This window comes from Perca flavescens, chromosome 20 (assembly GCF_004354835.1).
Source record: "Perca flavescens isolate YP-PL-M2 chromosome 20, PFLA_1.0, whole genome shotgun sequence".
NCBI lineage: Eukaryota > Metazoa > Chordata > Actinopteri > Perciformes > Percidae > Perca > Perca flavescens.
Window position 1 is genome coordinate 12,873,823 of NC_041350.1, and position 20,760 is coordinate 12,894,582.

A 20,760-nucleotide genomic window follows, 5' to 3' on the forward strand; every position below is an offset into this window, starting at 1 on the left:
CAGCATGCTGTGTGCACCTGTGACAAAGTAAACAGTCATAACCTATAGGGGCCAATACCTGGCACACACAGCGGGGCGGACTGGCCCTTTAAGACGGATAAAGACAACAGCCCGCACAAGCAGAGCGCATCGATTGCTGCCGCGCTTTACATCAGCGTTCACAGCACTGCTGCAGGAGGGATTCACCACCATTGCGCTATAAAGGTTCATTTATATGAAGTGTACGTAAACGTTTTTAAATGGCGGGAGGAGAAATGTGACACTGTGCTCAGCCGGTTTGCTCTCTGGTGCGTAATTGATTCGGTAAGTCGTAACGTTTCTGTCTTTCGTTCGTAGACGATCTGTTTACGCGTCTTCCGTCACACTGAATTGAACAAATATGGTGTAAAAAAAAAAAAATGCTGGCTCCATAATGATCTTAAAGCAGATTTTCTACAGGATTAATATAATCAAAATAAAGAAGGATATCAGCGTATAAAGTTGCCATTGTGTATTACTGTAGTGGCCATCTTTGGATTCTACTTTAAACGGAGGCTGACGCAGTGTCAAGGAGATAAAACAGCTACAGTGATTTCACCCCATTGTAATGAGATAAAGGGTTATTTAGTCCCAGTGCCGGGACCACAGTGACGTTAATGCACGCACTTGGTCTTTCGCTGTAACAACTCAACCACTCTACTGCAATAGTTTGGTAGGTACTAATATCACTGAGCCTAATATAAAATATATGTGAACAACAAACGAGAGGAAAATGCAATCCAATACAAAAACAATCTTGTAATTCTACCTTTTAATTTATAGTAAAATATTTGGATTTATTGCAGGCCATTGTATTTAATAAGATCGCCTCACACTGTAAGGTGTTTTTCTGGTCACTTCTGTGTAAAGAGGGTGTAAGACCTTTTTAAACTCCACTATCCTACTGTAGGGAAGTCTCGATAATAATGCAGTGTATTGATTTTCTTCTTCAGCCATGTGTCTGAAAGCTGTGTACATTAGGTCCATTTGTATAACATATAGCCTACAGTATGCTCCTATAAGGACTCATGCTACCTGTCCCTGCATTTTAATTGTTCATGTAGTGAAAGATAAAAAACAAAGCCTTACTGCAGTGTAGCTTGTTTGGATTGCTTGATCATTTGTCTAGTATATAATTTGTTTGGTTGGTTGGTTGGTTGGAAAGTGTTTTTTCAAAACCGTAATAGAGGGTGTTCTTCAGTTCACACATAATCTCTAAAGTCTTTTCACTTACTGAAGCTGTTCTAAAAATATCTTTCTGTGTTACTGTTTCACTCCCTCTTTTTACACCAGGGAAGTATCATGAATTAAAACAAGGAAATTGTGTTCATTTAAGACTTTAATCTAAATGCAACCCCATTTAGGCAGTTAGATTAGTGGTATACTGACTGACTGACTTGTCTGTGACAGATATATTGTTGTGATAACCTGTGTGAATGCTGTTTAACTAATGAAAACATCACAAAATATTTTCAGAATCCTCCAGAGAGTCCTCAGGGAGGGGAATTCTGCTGCTTTTGAACTTCCTACCGTTGTTGCTTCAGGAAGTCCTGTACACCAGCCAAACAGTGCCCCCGCCTCCGTCTCACCCCAGAGAGGTTCACTTAAAAAAATAAATAATGGAAGACAAACGCAAGAAGCGGAGCCCAAAGGTGTCTCTTCCCCAGCCCCCTCCTCCCCCCATCAATCCCCGCAAACTCACCGTCCTGCCTGCCAGCAAAAGTGCCACCTTCTCTCTCGGCCTGCCACAGCCCCCCTCCCCCAAGAACAGAGGCAAGTACAAGAGATCTATAGGAGCGCCAGGACAGCCCAAAGAGGTGTTTACAGTCGTTGTACCGCCACCAAAGATCACCAGGTTTGTGTCTTACGTATCAGGAAAATCCTCCAGAAAACACCAACTACCGCAAATGTTATTTGCATTCTTTTGTCCTATCATCTAATTTATTTTCAAATAACATAACTGGTTTTATTAGATAATGTCAGATCACATACAGTGTGCACCACAACTACACCTGAGTATAGTAGAAAGAGTGTATTTCCTCTTGAAAGTGCCTCAGAATTAGACACACTAGACTCACCACTTTGCACTGATGTTTAAAAATATAGGGAAAAGTCAACTTTGATAATATATATATATATATATATATATATATATATATATATATATATATATATATATATATATATATATATATATATATATATTAGGAGAGGGAGGAGACACGCACACACATAATACAAATCCCTACGTAACAGTACTGCGTGTGTGTGATGAGGCCATTCAAGTTTTTTTTTTTTTTTTTTTTTTAATGTCAACGAGTGCAACAACAGATTGCGTATGATTGTGATGTTTGTTTTTCCTCAGGCCCCACAAGGAGAAGCCCAGGGCCCCCCAGCCTGCAGGGCCCAGTAAAGTAGTTCAGTCTTCCCCCCTGCAGCACTCCTTTCTCACAGATGTCTCAGACGTGAGAGAGATGGAGGGAGGCCTCCTCAATCTTCTCAACGACTTCCACTCAGGCAAACTACAGGCTTTTGGTAAGATAACCTCGATTTAGAGAGGCCTCCAAGGGAATATTCTGTTACGTGCTGAAAATAAAGCCAGCTGAAAAGTGGCTTTGTTACACAAAGAAGATTGAAATCAAATAGCTGTTGTGCTTTTTTTTTTTGTTGGCCATGGAACTATTTCTGACTTTGCTGTAATCCTCCTGCAACCAAATGACATGTTTTGCCTTTTAGAAAAGTTACACCTGTCCGGTTCAACTCCTCTGTTTTCTAGGTAAGGTGTGCTCCTTTGAGCAACTGGAGCATGTGCGCGAAATGCAGGAGAAGTTGGCACGCCTGCACTTTAGCCTCGACAGCCACGTGGAGGAACTTTCAGAGGACCAGAGGAAGTGTGCCTCCGACCACAACCTGGAGCACCTGCTCTGTAACGTAAGCACCAACCACAGCAGCAAAAGGTCACGCTCATCGGTGTTGTTTGTTCTGTAAAAAAGAGATGCATGATCTGTTTTCACCAGGTCACGCATATACCTACATTTTTTTTTTTTTTATTAAATATTTTTACATTTCACCTTTTGCTTGCCAAAACGGCCCCCTAAATTACAAGAAATCGTGTGTGTTTGATTATTGTCACTGACATGGTAGACAAGCCACTAAAACTCTCCACTGAAGGTCTACTCTAGTTTAGTTGGATACACTGTTGGAGTACAGTACTTACGCATAACACTGGCCTTATTTCACCAGTGAGACATTTTAACTAAAAATAACAATAAAACCCTCCATTAGGTTGATTCTCATTTTTTGGGGGGTTAATATACATCAGCAAACCTCTGTTATGTTAAACTACAGGTCCAATTTCTTAATGCACTTTGATGGATTGTAAGCCATCAAAGAACATCAGGGAATTTTACAGCTGAGACTTTACAGCAGTGCAACAACATATATTATCCAGCTTGTTACACACATTGATGGCATGAAGTCTTCTGTTTTCATCCTCAACTCTGGCCAAAGCCAAACTATTTATTTACCCTTTAAAGTGATACAATATAAAACCAGGAGAGAATCAAATGATTAGGTCATGGGAGCACTCCAGTTTAGTTATTAACTGCCCATCAAGTGTCTATTTCTATTTCAGGAATATTTCATCAGGGGAATAGTGAAACACTGCAATGGGCTTTCATGTTTCTTCTTTTCTCAAGGATCAAGGCAGTAAGGCATTTATCACATGTATGCAGTGTTAATGAGTCAAGCTCGTTTAGCTGTGAGCCTTCCAATAAAGCAGATGATGTCTGTCTAAGATGAGATTAGTCATATAGCGGTATTTAAATGTTAAATATTATCCAGCACAAACAGTGACGTGCAGTCCAAGAATGCCTTGAAAGAGTTTCTATTGTTAGCATGTTGTGTGGCTCCTAGTTACCCACGCCTGTGGCTGGTATGCTCGCTCAGGGGAAGTTGCAGTGCTATGTGTGAGGGAGGTGAGAAAAAAAAGCCTTCAGCTCATCTTACAGATACTGCTGCCAGGAATACTTGCCAGCTGTAGCAGCGGTGGATAATTGTGTCTCGGAGCAGAGCAGAGCAGGGCTGTGAAGTGACTTTCTTTTATGTGGATAAGAAGGGTAGTTGACTAGTGTGCTTTTGTAAACAAGGTAGTCAGATGATTGGAGTCCAATTCAAATACTGACCTGACTTACAGCGGCTGTTATGTAATACCATCAGCTATTAGTCCCCTGTACTACAACATCATGTTCTATTTTCGATACACCTCTCACCCATTTGTTCATTTGTTCCTGCAGCTGGAGGAGCTCAGCACCTCAATGTATCCTTTCCTAATTGAATGACTGTGTGTTTATTTATGTGAATCACCCAGCACTCCAGGCGCAGACACTGGATTCAAATAGTTTTCAGATCAAACTCTGTCCCTGTGAATTCTTAATGTGTCCGCGTTCAGACAAAAGCTCCACTTGGCTGAGAACCAGGACCTGCCCAAGACATCTGGTCCCTGACAAAGCGAGGTGCGGAGGATGGCGACCAAACACTCATCTTCTCTCAACATCTAACCAGTCCAGGTTGCCATGGCATTGATCCCGCTGCCTTAGTAACAGAATGGAAAGATCTAGAGGAGGAGGAGCTATTTTTCCATTTGGTCATTGTAGCAGAGGGAGCATAGCGACTCAAAGCAGCAGAGCATTAAATGAACACTCAACCAAAACCATAAACCCCTCATTCATGGCACAAGAAATGATCAGATGGTTTACTGAACAGTTGTGTTGGATGAAATATGTTGTGTCTAAGTTATCAGCATGTTCCTGGCATCAACTAACTTGGCTCCAGTTACTAGTTACATCATTGGGAACAAATAATTAAATCCAGGTGTAAACTTTGGTTCTCTATTTGTGTTCCAATTTTCATCGCAAAAAGCCAATTTCATGACAGCTTAAGAAGTTGTGCTGATTTCATAGTATGCCTCGTCTATTGCATCGTTTCATAAGGCATGTGTACCTGTTAGCAAATTTGAGCCATACTTAAGTAGCAAACATATTTGGCACTTGTCGACAACACCACTGTGGTTAGCTCAGAACTTTAAAAGGGAGTTTTCACTTTTGCTATTATTGTGAATAAGCATTTTTATAGCTTTGCTTTTAAAAGTTTAATACTGGGAAATAGACTGGATTTAGTAAAAGTTGGGTGAATCTTTGCTATAACTGTGCATTTTAAAGGGACTATGTGAGAAGTTACAAAATGTATGTTTGATGAACTTGAAAGTACAATGGTTTATGTTTCTACCAATGTGTAGTCCAGCTACTGTATTTGTTGACACTGATGGGATAAATTGTGTCAGTGCTTTATCAGGGTTGCCTTTAGGCTTTGTTTTTGTGGATGATGGCTGGCCCAGTAGCAGCAGCCCTCCAAGCACAAGCTAGTCAACCTAACTACTGAAATGCTGTAAAATCACCTACTGTAACACGGAGGTCACGGGGAGTCTGACCCGACAAGACATTCACTTGTCTCTCATGATACTGTGCTGAATAGCACATTCACAGAATAATGCAGCTGGCATAAATCTGTACAGTACAATTTTAAAAGTGGCAGCTACTTTTATAGTTAAACGTTTAGGGGGTAAGATTATGATGCTCATTGTTTTTAATTCCAAACTTGGCAGCGAAGCCCAAGCCATAATATTTTATCCCTGACCAGCAAGTTCAAGTGATAATGTTTTTCCATCTGAAACGTCAAAGCATGTCAAATCATTGGTGTGTTTGGTTATTAAAAATGTAATATGAGACTTTTTATTTTTTAATTTTTTTTAATACTGCTTTCTAAGCCTACCTCTTTTCTAAAGGCATGGTCTAGATAGTCTCCACAGTCACATATTACATTTCTAATTCTGGTTCCACATCAGAGATCCTTTTCGGTCAACAATTTTCTGTTATTTTACACATTAAGAGGGATAATTCACCATTAGCTTTAAATATAAAATGGGCGCAGTCAAAACAACATAAAACCTGTGAAGTGTGTATTCCGTCTCTAGCCATTCATTATCATATATTCATAAATTATGTAACTTAAAAGGCATAGACTGTGCGTTTCTTGGCTAGAATGTAACGGTCAAGATTAGACCTTAACAAATGTGGTCAAAGCCCCTCAATATCCCTTTTCCAATCCCATTAATATTTGAATGAAGCACCTGGAAGTTTGTTTTACAGAAATAAAACACTTTATTTATATATCAATCTGTCTTCGCTCTTGTTCACAAACAACTTCAATATAATTTAACAATAGATGTGTTAAAAGGCTAGTTGAAGACTGGCACTATACTGAGACAGAATCAGATCTGGGCCTTTACGGTTTCTCAGGCAACGGCTGGAGCAAAACTGAACTCCTTTTCCTTTTCACGCTGTCCCCATCCAGAAGAAATCTGTTCCAACCAAACCTTGATCTCGGCATCAGTGTACATATATATCTCCTTAACAAAAATATAAACAATTTTGATCCTGCCAGTAAATTTTGGTCATGCAAAAAAAAAAAAAAAAAAAAAAGACGGTACCAACTTAGCACATCATTAACAGGACTTTTAAACCATTACACAATAGATAAATTATTAACTGTACCATTATACAGCATACAATAACAGATTAAGCTAATACTGTGCAAATACACATTTGAGCTGTACAAAAGTATTTTGTACTATTATGGTTAATCTCAATTCACATTAGAGAACTATATAAGACGTCTTGAAAATATCACATCATATTTTGATGAAACAGCAAAAATATACACTTTTCAGGTCCCTGTCTTCTTCCCTGTCTTTTTTTGTGCATTTCAATCTTACATTCTGCAATAGTGTCTCTGATTTGTCTACAGTACATGTTTAGATTATGAAAAAAAGCAATGACAACCATAGGATGGTAAAATGTAAAACTCATTAAGTCTATCATGATAATGAGCTACCTTTTCAAAGTGCAAAGAGAGCAGGTTGAGTATGTGTAAGACCTGATGTCAGTATGTTACAATTGTCCATGCTTCTGTACCAGAGGAAATCTCACTGAGATAAGATTAAGAGCTCCTACTTTTTAAAGGATTTTCTCTTTATTGATATAAAAGTGCAGGCACTGTAAGAAATGTAGAACATCTCTGTCTTCAAGTAAGGTCAGTGTTAATGTTCTTCTCTTCCAACATTAGGTTGTGTTCTGATTCTGTTTTACCTTTTAGGATAAGGTCCTCAGGACCTCATTTAAACCTTTATGGACATTGGCAGACTGGGAGGCAGCACACTCAGTCAGATTGGGCCCCATCTGGACGTACAGGGCTTGGCACAGGTTGGCAGTAGCACCCCTCACGCTGCCGCCCCGGCCATGGATGGTACCACTGTGGGTAGAGGTGCCCAGGAGGTGCCAAAGCAAGGGAAGCACTTTCTGCTCCACCATCTGGGGCTTGCGAGGGTAGAGCTCTGTCACAAGATCTGGAAAAAGAAAGTGAGAAAACGGTGGTCAGATTTACGCACCAATCTGAGAGCCAAGCTGAAACAGTGGTCAGATTTATTACTGACGTACCTGCCACCTTTTCGATAAGATCCACCTTTGCTTTGCCGTTTAAAAACTGAGCCTTGGTGCACAAAGGCTGAAGAAGAAGTATGTTATCTGTCATGGAAACAAAGAAAATCACAAAGTCAAATAAAGACAATTCTCCAGTTAGACCGAGCCGTTTTTGACTGCTTCGCTGACTCCAATTTAATCTCTAACAGACATATTTGAATGCTCAAAATGAGTACCGAGATTTGAGATGAGTGCATTGATAGCTCCGATAGCAGCAGAGTAGATGGCGTTGTTCTTGGAGTTGAGGTGATTGTCCACGATTGCTGGGACTAGGAGATTGACTACTTGGGACAGGTTGTCCTTCAACAAGAGGATGATTTTCTGAAGAGACTCGAGAGCATACAGGTTGACCTTACTGTTGGACTCCTGCAGCCTGGCCTTGAAGGCATCAAACACCTGAAAGTAGGGAACCCAGAGGGCGAAGAACAAAAGGTGAAAGAGAGACATTTTAGTGAGGTTTTATTGATGAAACAGCATTAGATGATGGTTACTGTGAACCATGACAAAGCACGTATTATTGATAGGATTTGGAGAAAAAAAAAAAAAAAAAAAGCTCGTACTAACCGGGAATATATTATTGATGACCATGTTGGGGTTATGCTGGCAGTCAGCTTCTAGCTGGTCGATTCCCTTGATCCTCTCTCTGAAGTCCTTTGAACTCAGCAGACCTGAGATCTGCGTGATGTATTCGGTCTTGTCTGCAATACTCTGTGTCTGAGATCTACAGCTGTGGCTATGGATATTAGACTCCCTGTAGATGATGCAAAATACATCAAAAGGTTTAAACCTGTGATTAAAGTATGAATAACATACTTTCTATATTCATTATACAGTTTGTGTTTAGCTACACCTCTGCTCAAAAGGCTCAACTTCATGTTTGATATTTACACCCACCTGTTGGTTTGGTTGAGTGGCTCTCTGGTGAGAGATGAGGCCCGGACTGTACCACTGCCTGGGAGGGAGCGTCTACCCCTGGCTGACTGGGTGTCTTGGGACATCTCACCAAGAGCCTAAAAAAAAACAACAACAATCTCCAGGTAAGATGACGGTGTTACCTTTAGCAAAAGCAATATGAATGAATAAATAAATAATTAAATAAACACAAACGTACCTTTGTCTTGAGAATGAAGACAGTTTCTCTGACAGTCGGCAGGTCTTTGGTGGGAATATATTTCTCCAGGATCTTGTCAAAGTCAGGGTGGGATGACAGGGACAGCAGCATTTGACGCCCAAAGTACCTGTGTGTTGAACCACTATGATAATGAGAACTCAGACAATAAGTGCAGATATTAACAGTCTCTGTCTGGTGTAAATTCTGGCTTCTCGGCAGTGATACCATCTTTGGCCTTGAAGGTGTCATGTCCATAAATTACTCTAAGCAGGAAAAACTACTTTTGTTTTTCTTCAATGTTTTAAGATTTCTATCTCAGTAATAGTAAAGCATGCATCAACCAGAATGCAGATGTATTTTATATGTTGCAATATTGGGTTGTATTAACCTGCATTATATAGAAAAAAATTTCAAATTTTCTTTCTATTCCTAATAACCTAAATGGGGCAACGACATATTACATACATTCAATCCAATAGACAACCACAACAAGAGCAAAATCCTCTCAGATAAGGTCAACAAAAACTGAACATTATAAGTTTGGATTGGATTTTTCTGGTTACAAAGTGGATTTTAATGGCATGCGCCAACAGTGTCCGCTTATCTAATTTTCCTTTATGGTTGACGTTGAACGTTTCTAAACAAAAAAAACAGAAAATGTTAAAAGCACAAAAAATCTTGTGGAAGTTTTTATATTTTCTATGTTCCCAATATTAGTTGTGTTTTATTTGTTATTTAATGGCCTAGAATTCTCTACAAACCATAAGGATTGTCTGCGAATCAGCTGGTAGAACCATCCACTCTGTTTCTTTCCATTTTGTAAAACAGGAAATATTTATGAATCTCACAAAATGTGCACAAATGCAAAAAAAAATAAAAAATCTGGCCGTACAAACAGGAATCAGGCCCAATGGCTCCAACTTGTAAAAACTGCAAACGCATCCAGCAACATATACAAAGTGGCATACCTGGGTTCCTGTGAGGAGTCTTGTGCGAGTTTGGTGACGGCAGGTAAGATTCTGTCTGTGAGATCTTTACCTCCGGACAGAAGACGGACCGCACCAACCTTCTCGACCAGATTAGCCAGGTTCTGGGCGGTGCATTTTCTAACCACTGCGTTAAGGTGACTATCAGAAGAGGGGGAACCAATTCAGCAATCAAAGATTCAAATGATTTGGCGTTACAAATAGGGCAAAGGTACACACAAAAAAATTTAATTGTATATATGTTGAAACAGCACCTTGCTGTGTGTGTATGTAGAGATACATACTGACCTGAGTCCCCCAGAGAGTAAAGCATTGATGCTACGAGTTGGTGTGCAGTGCTGCACCATGCAGCCCAGGGCTGCATCCACATCCTGCCTAATGAAGGCGTTACTCTCCGCGGCCTTCAGCAGTAAAGCTTTAACTGTCCCATCCAGCTCCTGGTCCATTGCCTTCTGCAGGTGGGTGTACAGGTCGCCCAGCGTACATACGGCAACCCTGGAGACACTTGACCGCAGGTTCTTTACCTGAATGAGATGGACATTTTTAATACTGGGGAAACTGGGTCATTCGAGCATTCCTGGCAGTCAGTCAGTCAGTCAAGGCTGAGAATATGGAAACTGCTAATTACTAAGACACTGAGAAATGATCTGCAAAATCATAAATATATATATATATATATATATATATATATATATATATATATATATATATGAGCAAAGCAGTTCAAGTTCAGATGGAGTGAAGCAACAAAATGCAAAAGTAAATTGATGTGGGAGTGTTATACAACAAGTTATACTACCTCTTGAATGAGGGCCAGGCAGACATCATGAAGTCTGGCCTGGAGTGTGTCTGAGTGGTGGTGAGCCAGACTGCGCAGGATCGTCAGACCCTCGATCTTCTTCTCCCTGAAGTAAAAAAAAAGGTTCATAGACGTGTGTTGTAGATTTTTTTGACAACATTTAAAGACACGGTTCAGTGGCTGCTTCTTTACAAAAAGGTATTTATTACAGTAATTGTAAAATTGTAAAGGTTTTTCTTACCCCACAATAATTGGAATGTTTGTAATTTAATATTTTTTTTCCATTCATGTAATTCTTAAGCTAATAAATACCAGCAAATGGATTTTTCATGCTATTCTATATTCTATAAATCTCTGGCCCCCTGGATTTGAGTTATCAGGATGATGGATCAGAACTAGTCTCCTCCCAAACAGTGCAGCTGAGATACTGTAACATGCGAGTGTTTCTCACCAGTCTTCGGAGCTCAGCAGGTTAAAGCTCTGCGCCAGCGCCAGGTCAGGCTTGGAAAACTGAGACAGCTCCGGAGGCTCTGAGAGATTTTTCTTGTGACCGGTGGTACCAGGGGACAGCTCATCTAAATGGCCCGTCAGATAACACACAACACACAAAACACACACACAGTCTCATGTTACATCTCAATTAGTCTGAAAACAACCAGTGTGTGTATGTGGGCGGCGGTGCATTAACAGTAGGTTGTCAAAACAAAGCATTGTGGCACATTACCCAAAGCAAACATCTTATCCAGCCATGCTCTGATGGCTCTGACAGACTAATTAATGTTCCACCATTTTCTATAAACAAAGACCTTTTGAAGCACTGGTTCATATATTTATAATGTGTCGGAATACTGCTAAATTGTAAGCCAGTGACAACTGAGAGATGATACATGGCAACATAATAAACATACACTGTGACATTTTTTGCTGGATTAAAAAACCAGATGATTGAGCTTGACATTTGGTGCAGCAGGTAGATGTATAGATGAAGTCGTAGGTTTTTAGATCCACTAACCTGAGCTGTGGGACAGCGATGGTCGAGTTCTGTTGAGGCTAGGGGCCCTCCTAACACGGGTCAAGTTTTTGGGGTTGGGGGGCACTGTGGGGGGGCTCGGCTGGTGGGGCGGAGTGAAGCACTTGATGGGGCTTTGGGGTCCTGGTGGGCTGACAGGACTGGTGGGGCTGATAGGGGACTCATCAGAGAGAAGGTCTGCTCTGGTGGAAGTCAGTGTGCTGCCATTCAGATGCAGATCTACATGAGAAAAAACAAACAAAAAAACTCAACATTTCAAGTCTCTTGGTGCAAACATCAGGAGCTGCATATTTGGATGATTTCATTTATTTAAAGAGCATGAGGATACAATAAAGTACATCATAGCAAGATCCAATACTGAAGTGCAATATAGCAACAAAAAAAAGTGATAATGAGTGAGACATTTTATAACTAATAGTTAACTATTGTGACTTAAACCTCACATTATGAAGAAATATACATTTAATTAAAAAATAAAATAAATAAAACCAGTTGGTTAAGGTTTCCAAATCTTTCTCTTGCCTTGGATGATTAATACTCGGTTCTCCTCTGTGGGGGAGTCCGACAGCATCTGTCTGACTCTGTGGCGAATCTTGTCTCGCGTGTGGTCTGCTTGACTGAGCTGCCCCTCTTGCTGATCCAGACACTGCAGCCGCATCTTATCCCGGCTAAACCGTGCATTCTTCACCCTCTGCTGCACGTGCATTGGTAGAAAACACACCAGGTGGGACTTTGGTAAGTGGAAACTTTGGATGATGTACTATGATTTACCACAGGCGAAAGTGTGACTAACCTTAACCTCATCTGGATGTGGGCTGTCATCACTGTCTAGGGGACTGGCAGCATGGCTGTAGATGCCTGTGGAGGCATCAGTGGGGGGTTTGGCTACGGAATCACCCTGCTCAAGTGACGAGGCGACTCCTGGAAGGCTGGAGGACATGGCAGTGCCAAACATGCCTAAGACAAAGCACAAGAGGGATGTTTGCAGATAATTTAAATAAATGATCAGACAGGTGGACATTAAACATTCTCAAATGCTAAAAGAATCAGTAATGAGATATTTTTAAACTTAGAATTGTGACTGTGTTTGTATGTGGCAAGAGGATTATGGGAAGTCTTTGCCCACTGAAAACTTTGGCTATGCTTCTACGTAGCTCAGACAAGGCTTTGGGAAGCATGTCACTTGCCTTTCAAATTTGTTGTAAAACGGCACTCAGCTAGAACATCTTGGCAACACAACAGAATATTGGACAACTGAATGAAGACTTGTGGGCCCAAATCAAGATCTGCAAAGACTGACCTCTTCCAATGATTCCTTCAGCCATATCCGTGGCTGGTGAGTTCCTGCTGCTGTGGCTCTGAGATCCTAAGAATCAAAAGGAGAGGAATACTGATTGATTGATTTAATTATTTAAGCCCACAAATATATTATTGGCAGGACAAAGCTCTGTTCAGTTTGATATCACCGCTGACGGACCTTTGGCAGGCTTCAGAGCTCTGACTGATTCACGGAGGGCTGGTTTGACCAACGGAGGGGACGGTCCTGTTGTCTCTTCCTCAGTTTTGATTGTTCCGTTGGAGTAAGTGACTCTCTGGCCAACAACACCCACCTCAGACGACAGTTTGTTTCTCTGAGACGATCCTTGAAAAAATAAATAAAACAGAAAACAGAGACGTAAATAAGATAAACCAAACAATAAAACAGATTGGGCAAAAATCACATTATCCCTTTAATACCTTGAAGGCTGCTGAAGTCCATGGACACAGAAGACCTCAGTTTTGCAGAAGGCACTCTTGCAATGCGAGGTTTCATTCCTGAAGAGGCAGAGTTTCCTGGGCTGTTGACAGATGTGACAAGTGAGAAATGATGCTGGGAAACTGTTCAACTCATTGTCAAACGCCACCAGATGGGTACCAGATTATCACTGCTTTAACTTGTCACCATGTCTGTGAAAACATTGACTCAATTAACTGACATATAATAACAGGTACCTGAGCTGACTAATGTCCTGGCATACTGTAATCCTCATAAAATAATGCATTATTTGAAAACATTACACGTTACAGTATATTTAGGCATGTGTTTACATACTTATAAATACAACTTTTTTTTGTATTTATAATGTGTTTTTAATAGCTTTTTTCCTTAATATTGCTTATGAGTTTTTTGCTAAAGATGCATCAAGAGCCAATCTCATCATCTAGTCTACAGGAGGAACCTATGGTGTACGCATAAAGCTTATATCACAATATCAAGTTATTGTATTTCAAGTATGATTCTACTCAAAGACAGACGACATGTACAGTAGTGGAGGGACTTCAAAAGCAATAAATGCTAAATGAAGCAAAAAGCAGATCCTTTACCTGGTTTTGATGCCATTGAAGCTGGAGTTGGCAACTGAGCTCAGACTGGAAAGACCACTCTCACTGGCTGAGGTGGTAAGCATTGGTGAGGTGTGTGATGGTGAGTCCAAACCCAGGTCCAGCCTCACAGCTGAGTCAGGGCTGTCTGGATCTGAACTGCTAAGGTTTACTTTGGCCCTCTTCTTGGCAGCGCTGTTGCGCAACGATCGCAGGGAGTTCAGCATCTGTGAACAACACACAAATTGGCACATATGAGCATGGAGAGGAATATTATTTACAGAGCCAAACTTTTACAGCAGACCGTGTGTTTCTTTAAGTGTGTACTGACTGTTTCGCTGACCTCCTGCATGTCCAGAGGATCATCCTCTTGAGGATCTTGCGCCACATTGATGCTATCAGGGTCCAGATGAAGGTCCCTTTGAAGATTCTGAGGGCTGCCTGAAGCACTGGACTTCTGGCCATTATGGGACTGGACCTGCTCTGCTGTTGGGACAACTGGCGAGATAGATAGGGTTGCCCTGGTGCTGCTCAGAGCCCGGCGGAATGACGAAGTGGAAGAAGAACTCACCAGGGAGGCGCGAAGAGGCCGGGGAGAGCATTTGCTCGAGAGATGGGCTCCTAAAAGAGGTAGAACAGGGAGGATAAAAACAGATGATGCAAAGAGGCCACAACATGTTTTTATTCAGCGGACACATGTTGACTTTGTACGAAATTACCTTTTGCTGTGTCTGTTGTGTCTCTCCAGGGGCTGGTGTCTCGCTGGTGAGGGGTGTTCTCTCTCTTGTTGGGCCATGTGTTGGACATAGAGAGGGAGGAGTCTGCATGACGGCGGGACAGAGTTGGAGTAAGCATGCCTCCTGGGAGCGTAGCCAGTGGGTAGGAGGGCAGCAGGAAGGATCCGGACGTGGTGGGGTTCGAGGGCAGGGAGAACGTGCGCTCAACACTGGGGTTCCTTGAAAGCATGCGTCCCTTGGGTGCCACTGTGAGACAGAGTATTCACATGTCAGGAACCATGAAATACTGAGCAGATAAAAAGTAACAAGATGGTAAAAATATGCTTCATGACATGAAAATTGTCTGTTTAAAAGGACTCAAGTACTTTGTTATGCTTTTTTTTTTTAACAAGCGGATGATTTTGAGGTAATGACTTCTTACCAACATCTGGGTCAGAGAAGTTGGTGGTTTTAAAGATGTCTGGCTCCAAGTTGAGGCTTCCACTTCTTCTGAGGCGGGCAGGGGACTCCTTCCTTCTGGAGGATTGTGGCTTCTGAGGCTGTGCAGAACCTAGATGGAAGGTATATTTTGCTATTCACACTATAAAACTGACAGGGTTGCTGAGGTGAGAAACAAAATTCCATTTTGAAAACTTTTACTTTTAAAATTACTTTTTACAACATGAGTGAGATTTAGGGGTAAATAATGCTCACATGAAACTGTTTACTGAATGTGCTACAGTGTATCTGTCCAAATGAACTTCTTAAGGTAAAATTATTAGAGTTTGATGTATATTTTATGTTAGGATTTCTTTTGTCCATGACATTCCAGCAGGCTACAGTTAAGAGAACTAAATAGATGGTGAATGTAATGGCCTCTTCTGGCATGGTGTGAGACTAGTATGACACTTTTCTGGCTTGCAACTGTGCTCCTCTCAGGACTTTGGTGACATGTGGCAGGGTGACTCTCTGACTCAGCATGCTAATTCAAGTTAAAGCCGCTCTAAATTGAGCCTGGCTGATGTTACCCATGACAACCAGTAGTCAGCTGTCCTTTTCACCTCATATGGAATAAATGTGAAGGTAATGTTGAGAGAAGAAAGTCTCGGCACTTACTGAAACTGGGTATGTAGGTTTCTGGACTGAGCTTCCTGGACGGAGGAAGGAAATCCTAGTAGGCAGAAAATTAGTTCCATTAACAGCAACAATAGAGGATGAAGTTCTAAGAACTAATGTAAATCAATCCTTAAATAAACAGGAGTCTAAGTGTAATTCCATCCACTGGCCTAAACAAAGGTGTGTTGCATATATTTTCCAGCTCAGACAAGAGACACTTGGGTGGCATTTGGGTGGTTCTTCTGCACTGTAAACAGACTTTACTGAATATACTGTACATCATGTCTACTGTTCTCATGACACTTTAAATGCAACCTGTTAAATCGTAGTCTAAGATGAATAAATCATGTAGAGAGAATTATGACAGATGTTTGCATTCGGTGCATGTATCTCAGCCTCTTAGAGAGAGAGAGAGTGGCTGAGGTTTAGTCCCACTGCCTACAATATGATCAACACTCATCGTGGAGCACTTGGTGTGATTGCAATCAACACCAGAGCAGTAAATAAGCCATGTTTTACAAGCATAACCCTGTGGTATTACCAATTATGTGTAACGCCCCCTTCACTAAGTGTGCTGTGTGGTAATAGAGTTGCCGGGAAACGGACACTGCTGTAAACAGAAGGTTCTTCAAATGGAGGCTGGATAATAGTTTCCATAACAAAATATGGTCAAATAATACCTTATGAAACAAAGCCACTCATCTCAACTAATGGACATTATTGGAATAGAGCTGCATTATGTTTAACAAATCATTCCATTTTTGTTAGCTAATAAAATATGATTAGTATTTATTCCACATTACATACTTTAAACGAACAAAGTGGTAGGTTAACCTTGAATTGATTTGTATTCTCAAGACAATGGATGCTCATCTTTGCAGCGACAGTGTCACTGTGCAGAGAAATGAGTCACCTACTGTATTTATTCAAGAAATAGTGTCTGTGATCCGGGTGTGCTCTGAGATTTTACCTATCTATTTAGCTCGGTTTATAATGAGAGCCATACAGTCAAGGATACAATTAAGCCTATTGTTACCCTGCCAAAAGATACAGATTCATTTCTAATAATGTAAAAAAAGAACGCCTCTTATCAAGCCTTATGAGCTGTCTAGACAATATGCAATTATATGCACAAGCAGAGGTTGATTGAGGAGGACACAGCAGAACTCTATGTATTAAGATGTGTAAGATATAACGGTCTCTCTCTCTGCTGCACTCCATCCATACTGCATCATGAGAGATCGTCCTATATTTAGGTTTTTCCCCCCCACTCTCTCTGAGGAAAGTGCCACCTCTAAGATGTCTTTTTGGACTGGTGCCTTTGGGTGTGAATCAGCTTGTTCAAACAAGAAGTGTAACATTCTGAAAGCAAACAAACAACACCCCCGACTTTTGAAGATTCATTCTTACCAAGGTTTAGCTTTAGCATTCCTCTGTAAACTAAGCAAGACTGAAGGGAGGCAGAAAAAAAGCAAGCACACAAAAATACCCCACTCCTTTCATGCTCTTTGCAATGACTGCACTTGCTGACTGATTGGGAGCAAATCAACATAACTGCCTCGTCAATGAGATGCTCCGTAATTTCCAAGTCAATATGAACAATATGTGACTGATTAAACCCAATTGATTTGTATTTCAAAGAGTATTTTTAGAAGGAAAAAAAAGGTGAACCCTGCTTGTTGAATCAATAGCTGCTACATTAATGTCAATCAATGGTAACTAAAAGGATACCGTTTCCATCTGTTCTCTGGGTAAATGAACCTACAATATACCAGAATATCCCTTAAACTGTCTTATTTTAACAGAGTTAGTAAAACCATATGCTAGATGGCTTAATTATCACAAGAGACAAGTGAGAATGTTGCGAGTCAACAGTGATGATGGACCCCACCTTTTCAGAGCACTTTCCATTCAGAGTACTGCATTGCTGGTCATTCTCAGTGGATGAGAAGCTCGACATCTCCCAGGGTAGTTTGTTCTTCCCTTTACCTGCGCTGACAATCCTCCTTTGAAGTGGAAGGTCATCAGTGAGGGAACCTAAGCTGCCATAGCCATACAATTGGTTGCAGTCTGGTTCACTTCTGTGGCTCCTGGCACTGCTTATGCGCCCACCGTTCATCACCCAGTCCAGATCAGCTCCAGAACCATACTGCAGGGAGCCCCGATGTCCTGGTTTCGGGACCACCAAGCCATACTCCACTATCCCCTCTGAGGAGAGTTTGGGAAGGACGTGCCTCGCTCGTCTCGCCTGCACAGCTGCCATAAGACCGTCTGCATCCTCGTTGAGTTCAACCATGTCCACAGCTTTCATTAGAGGCTGCTTTTTCCCTGTGTCAAGGCAATAGTCAAAAACCGCAAACAGCTCAAGGGCGGCTTGGCGAACCTTCCTTTTGCTGTCTGCCAGATAGGGTGCAACCTCAAAACAAAGCTTAGGGATGTTGAAATCTTTTCTAGGATGAGTGAGCATAGCTGCCATAATGATGTTAAGCACATCTTCCCGAACCCTTGAATTCTTGTGTTTCAAGGTGCCAATGACAAGATCCAATACTTGCTGTGGTGCGACGGTTTTCATGAGCTGTCGAAACACATTCATGTATTCATTTCTGGTGACAGTGCGAGTATCCCCTAGGGCCTTCAAAGCCACTAAGACTATCTGTTTGAAATATCTGTCTACACCTGTATCTAACTTCTGAATGAGTAAGTTTAAAACTTGCAAGGTGCAATACAACACTTTAAAATTACTGTCATCCAGAAGTTGAGGGAGAAAATGTATGAACTCCACAATACTGCCAGATGGGACTGATTTCATGTCCACTTCTGAGAGGATGTGTTTGAGCTCTTCCACCCCATTTGTGCGATTTTGGTAATTGGTCAGGTCCAGAAGCAGCTTGTGTAACTCCTGGGAGATCAATCCAGGTATCATTATTGATGGTCTTGTGGTTGTGGTCAAATTTGAGAATCCAAAGAAGCAAATACAATCATGTGAGGACAATAATATTCCTCCTCTTTACTTCGTGCTTTCATCCTGAGTGGTTGGTGATGGAAAACCACTCTCCTGTTTGTCAAGCTGTGAATGCAAAAATGATTTTTTTTTAAATGAACAGGGGTAGCCACTTACAAAATCAATTCCAATTGTCTGAGAGTGAAATCAATCAATCAAAATGTATTTATAAAGCACTTTAAAAAGCAACCAATGTTACACAAGGTGCTGTACAGAACAAAGTAGCAATCATTTAAAACATGAAACAGTATCAGTAAAAGAAATTGCACAAAAATGTCAGCCTCAGCTGGGAAAGGCCAAGGAAAAAAGGTGGGTTTTAAGAAGAGATTTAAAATTAGACAGTGAGACAGAGTGTCAGAGGTAGGTCATTCCATATTGTTGGAGCTGCCACAGCAAAGGCACGATCCCCTTTAAGTTTCCGCTTCGTTTTAGGGACACTCAGGAAATGGGGGGCAAAAGGTTTAGTTATAATGTATATAAACATGTTACATAGCCATGTAACTGTATATATTTTAACTGAGGGAGAGTCAGTTATTGCTCCTCAACATTACGATCGATCTTCATGAACTACGTTAGATTGGAGCGCATTGACACAACCACTTGTGGCTGTCAAGCACGGTAACGTTAGTTATCAGCAGAATGGTTTGAGATGGGCTTTCCTGCTGCACGTTACATTATTCCCTGCTATTACAACATTAGTAACAAATGTGTGTTGATTGCAGCCGTAGCCAGTTAACGTTATACGATACTTAGTAATGCCTTCAATGGGTTTAACGTTACAATCAATCCCTGACTACACCGTTACCGTTAAGCAGCCTAACGTCACATTAGTTAGCTAACGTTACATAGAACCATAGCTAACTGCAACATCACTGAAACGGTGCTAAGCTAACTTGCTACTCTGCAAATTGTGTTAGTGGTTATTGCTGGCTGAGTGGGCTAGCAAAGTTAGAAAAACAGCAACAACAAAAAAAATAGACCTTGCATTCCTCCTGGTCCTCTTCCGTGACGCTCGATGAGACTATCTAATGTTACGTCGTCCAAATTTCCATGTCATGCTGCGGCAGCTACACTTCTCTAAGTGCAGACGTTTTCCGTGGCTGTTCCAGTTGGTATGTTGAGTGTTGGATGTTTGAAAGCTACAGAGGTATTAGAGAGAAGCCCACACACACACACCGAGGCAGCAAAATGGCGAATACATGTTGCAAACTGAGCGCTTCCATGGTGACGCGAGTTCCAGGCTCCTCCAGGCACGATCATCACCACAGAGCTGTAGACTGTGATGAAAAGTGAAACAGAGTCGAAACATTAGGATATATCGGCACTTAAAAAACGTACATACAAATCTGTCATGTCTATTTGTGCCCATATCAATTTGTTTAGTTATAGTTGTAACCCTTATGTTGTCCTAGAGGCAAATTTGACCCGTTTTTTTATATCACAACTATGGGTTTCTTTTATCCAAATTGCCCAAAATTAACATGGATGCATGGATGCACGTTGAATGGAACCCATAAAACATTATTTGCATGTAAAATTGATGATTACTTTCATTGAATTATGGGTGTTATTATTTACTTTGACAAAAACTGTGATCCACTCAACATCCTCTGATCTTAACTATTAGTCAAAATAATTCATAATTTCTGCTTTTTTTAAACAAAAGAATTTGGTATAATGTCACATAAATTAGGTTTATTGACCAAGAATATACAAAGCTTTGAAAAAACGTTTTTAATTTTGACCGATAAGGACAACAAATTAATGGTCGACGGGAAGACAACACAAGGGTTAAACTCCGCACAGTTGTGTAGATAACATACATATCACTTAAAATGTATATGTTTCTGTTTGTTTTGTTATTTGTGATATTGGTATATTCATGAAGAAAAGTATATATTTTCTCAAATATATAGTATATTAGCCACCCATATAACCACGGATTTATTTTTATTTATTTTTTAAAAAGGTCACTGCCTTAGAATAATGATTTACAAAATGCCATCCAGAGTTGTACCCATGCTGTG

The 20,760-nt window shown here is 40.9% G+C and overlaps 2 protein-coding genes across 5 annotated transcripts; one reads left to right on the forward strand and one right to left on the reverse strand.

Annotated features, from left to right (window-relative positions):
• Positions 1–82: 82 nt before the first annotated feature.
• Positions 83–5,803, forward strand: ccdc28b (coiled-coil domain containing 28B). Of its 2 annotated transcripts, none has more exons than XM_028565639.1 (6): positions 83–303; positions 1,495–1,873; positions 2,384–2,553; positions 2,795–2,949; positions 4,314–4,336; positions 4,469–5,803. In XM_028565639.1, exons 2-6 carry the CDS (start codon positions 1,638–1,640, stop codon positions 4,521–4,523), a joined length of 639 nt encoding a protein of 212 aa, XP_028421440.1. In that variant the 5' UTR covers positions 83–303; positions 1,495–1,637; the 3' UTR covers positions 4,524–5,803. The 2 variants fall into 2 exon arrangements, with proteins under 2 accessions (XP_028421440.1, XP_028421441.1); XM_028565640.1 differs by having other exon boundaries at positions 83–287.
• Positions 5,804–6,212: 409 nt separating this feature from the next.
• Positions 6,213–19,996, reverse strand: togaram1 (TOG array regulator of axonemal microtubules 1). 3 transcript variants are annotated; one of them, XM_028565638.1, is made up of 23 exons: positions 19,714–19,996; positions 17,624–18,799; positions 15,733–15,787; positions 15,059–15,187; positions 14,620–14,883; positions 14,244–14,521; positions 13,904–14,127; positions 13,277–13,377; positions 13,017–13,181; positions 12,840–12,905; positions 12,333–12,496; positions 12,062–12,233; positions 11,522–11,758; positions 10,961–11,084; positions 10,510–10,615; positions 9,999–10,234; positions 9,693–9,851; positions 8,725–8,851; positions 8,508–8,623; positions 8,178–8,364; positions 7,790–8,009; positions 7,572–7,658; positions 6,213–7,480 (listed from the first exon to the last, which is right to left on the reverse strand). In XM_028565638.1, exons 2-23 carry the CDS (start codon positions 18,653–18,655, stop codon positions 7,227–7,229), a joined length of 4,503 nt encoding a protein of 1,500 aa, XP_028421439.1. In that variant the 5' UTR covers positions 18,656–18,799; positions 19,714–19,996; the 3' UTR covers positions 6,213–7,226. The 3 variants fall into 3 exon arrangements, with proteins under 3 accessions (XP_028421439.1, XP_028421438.1, XP_028421437.1); XM_028565637.1 differs by having other exon boundaries at positions 12,062–12,230; positions 14,232–14,521; XM_028565636.1 differs by having other exon boundaries at positions 14,232–14,521.
• Positions 19,997–20,760: the final 764 nt, after the last annotated feature.

Coding starts and splice junctions, on each gene's coding strand:
- togaram1 (XM_028565636.1), bottom strand. CDS start 18,655: ATGATACCTGGATTGATCTCCCAGGAGTTACACAAGCTGCTTCTGGAC. Junction 11,759..12,061: donor CCGAGTATTAATCATCCAAG/GCAAGAGAAAGA, acceptor TTTCTCATGTAG/ATCTGCATCTGAATGGCAGC. Junction 8,624..8,724: donor TCTTCATTCTCAAGACAAAG/GTACGTTTGTGT, acceptor GTTTTTTTTTAG/GCTCTTGGTGAGATGTCCCA.
- ccdc28b (XM_028565639.1), top strand. CDS start 1,638: ATGGAAGACAAACGCAAGAAGCGGAGCCCAAAGGTGTCTCTTCCCCAG. Junction 1,874..2,383: donor CCGCCACCAAAGATCACCAG/GTTTGTGTCTTA, acceptor GTTTTTCCTCAG/GCCCCACAAGGAGAAGCCCA. Junction 2,950..4,313: donor TGGAGCACCTGCTCTGTAAC/GTAAGCACCAAC, acceptor TTGTTCCTGCAG/CTGGAGGAGCTCAGCACCTC.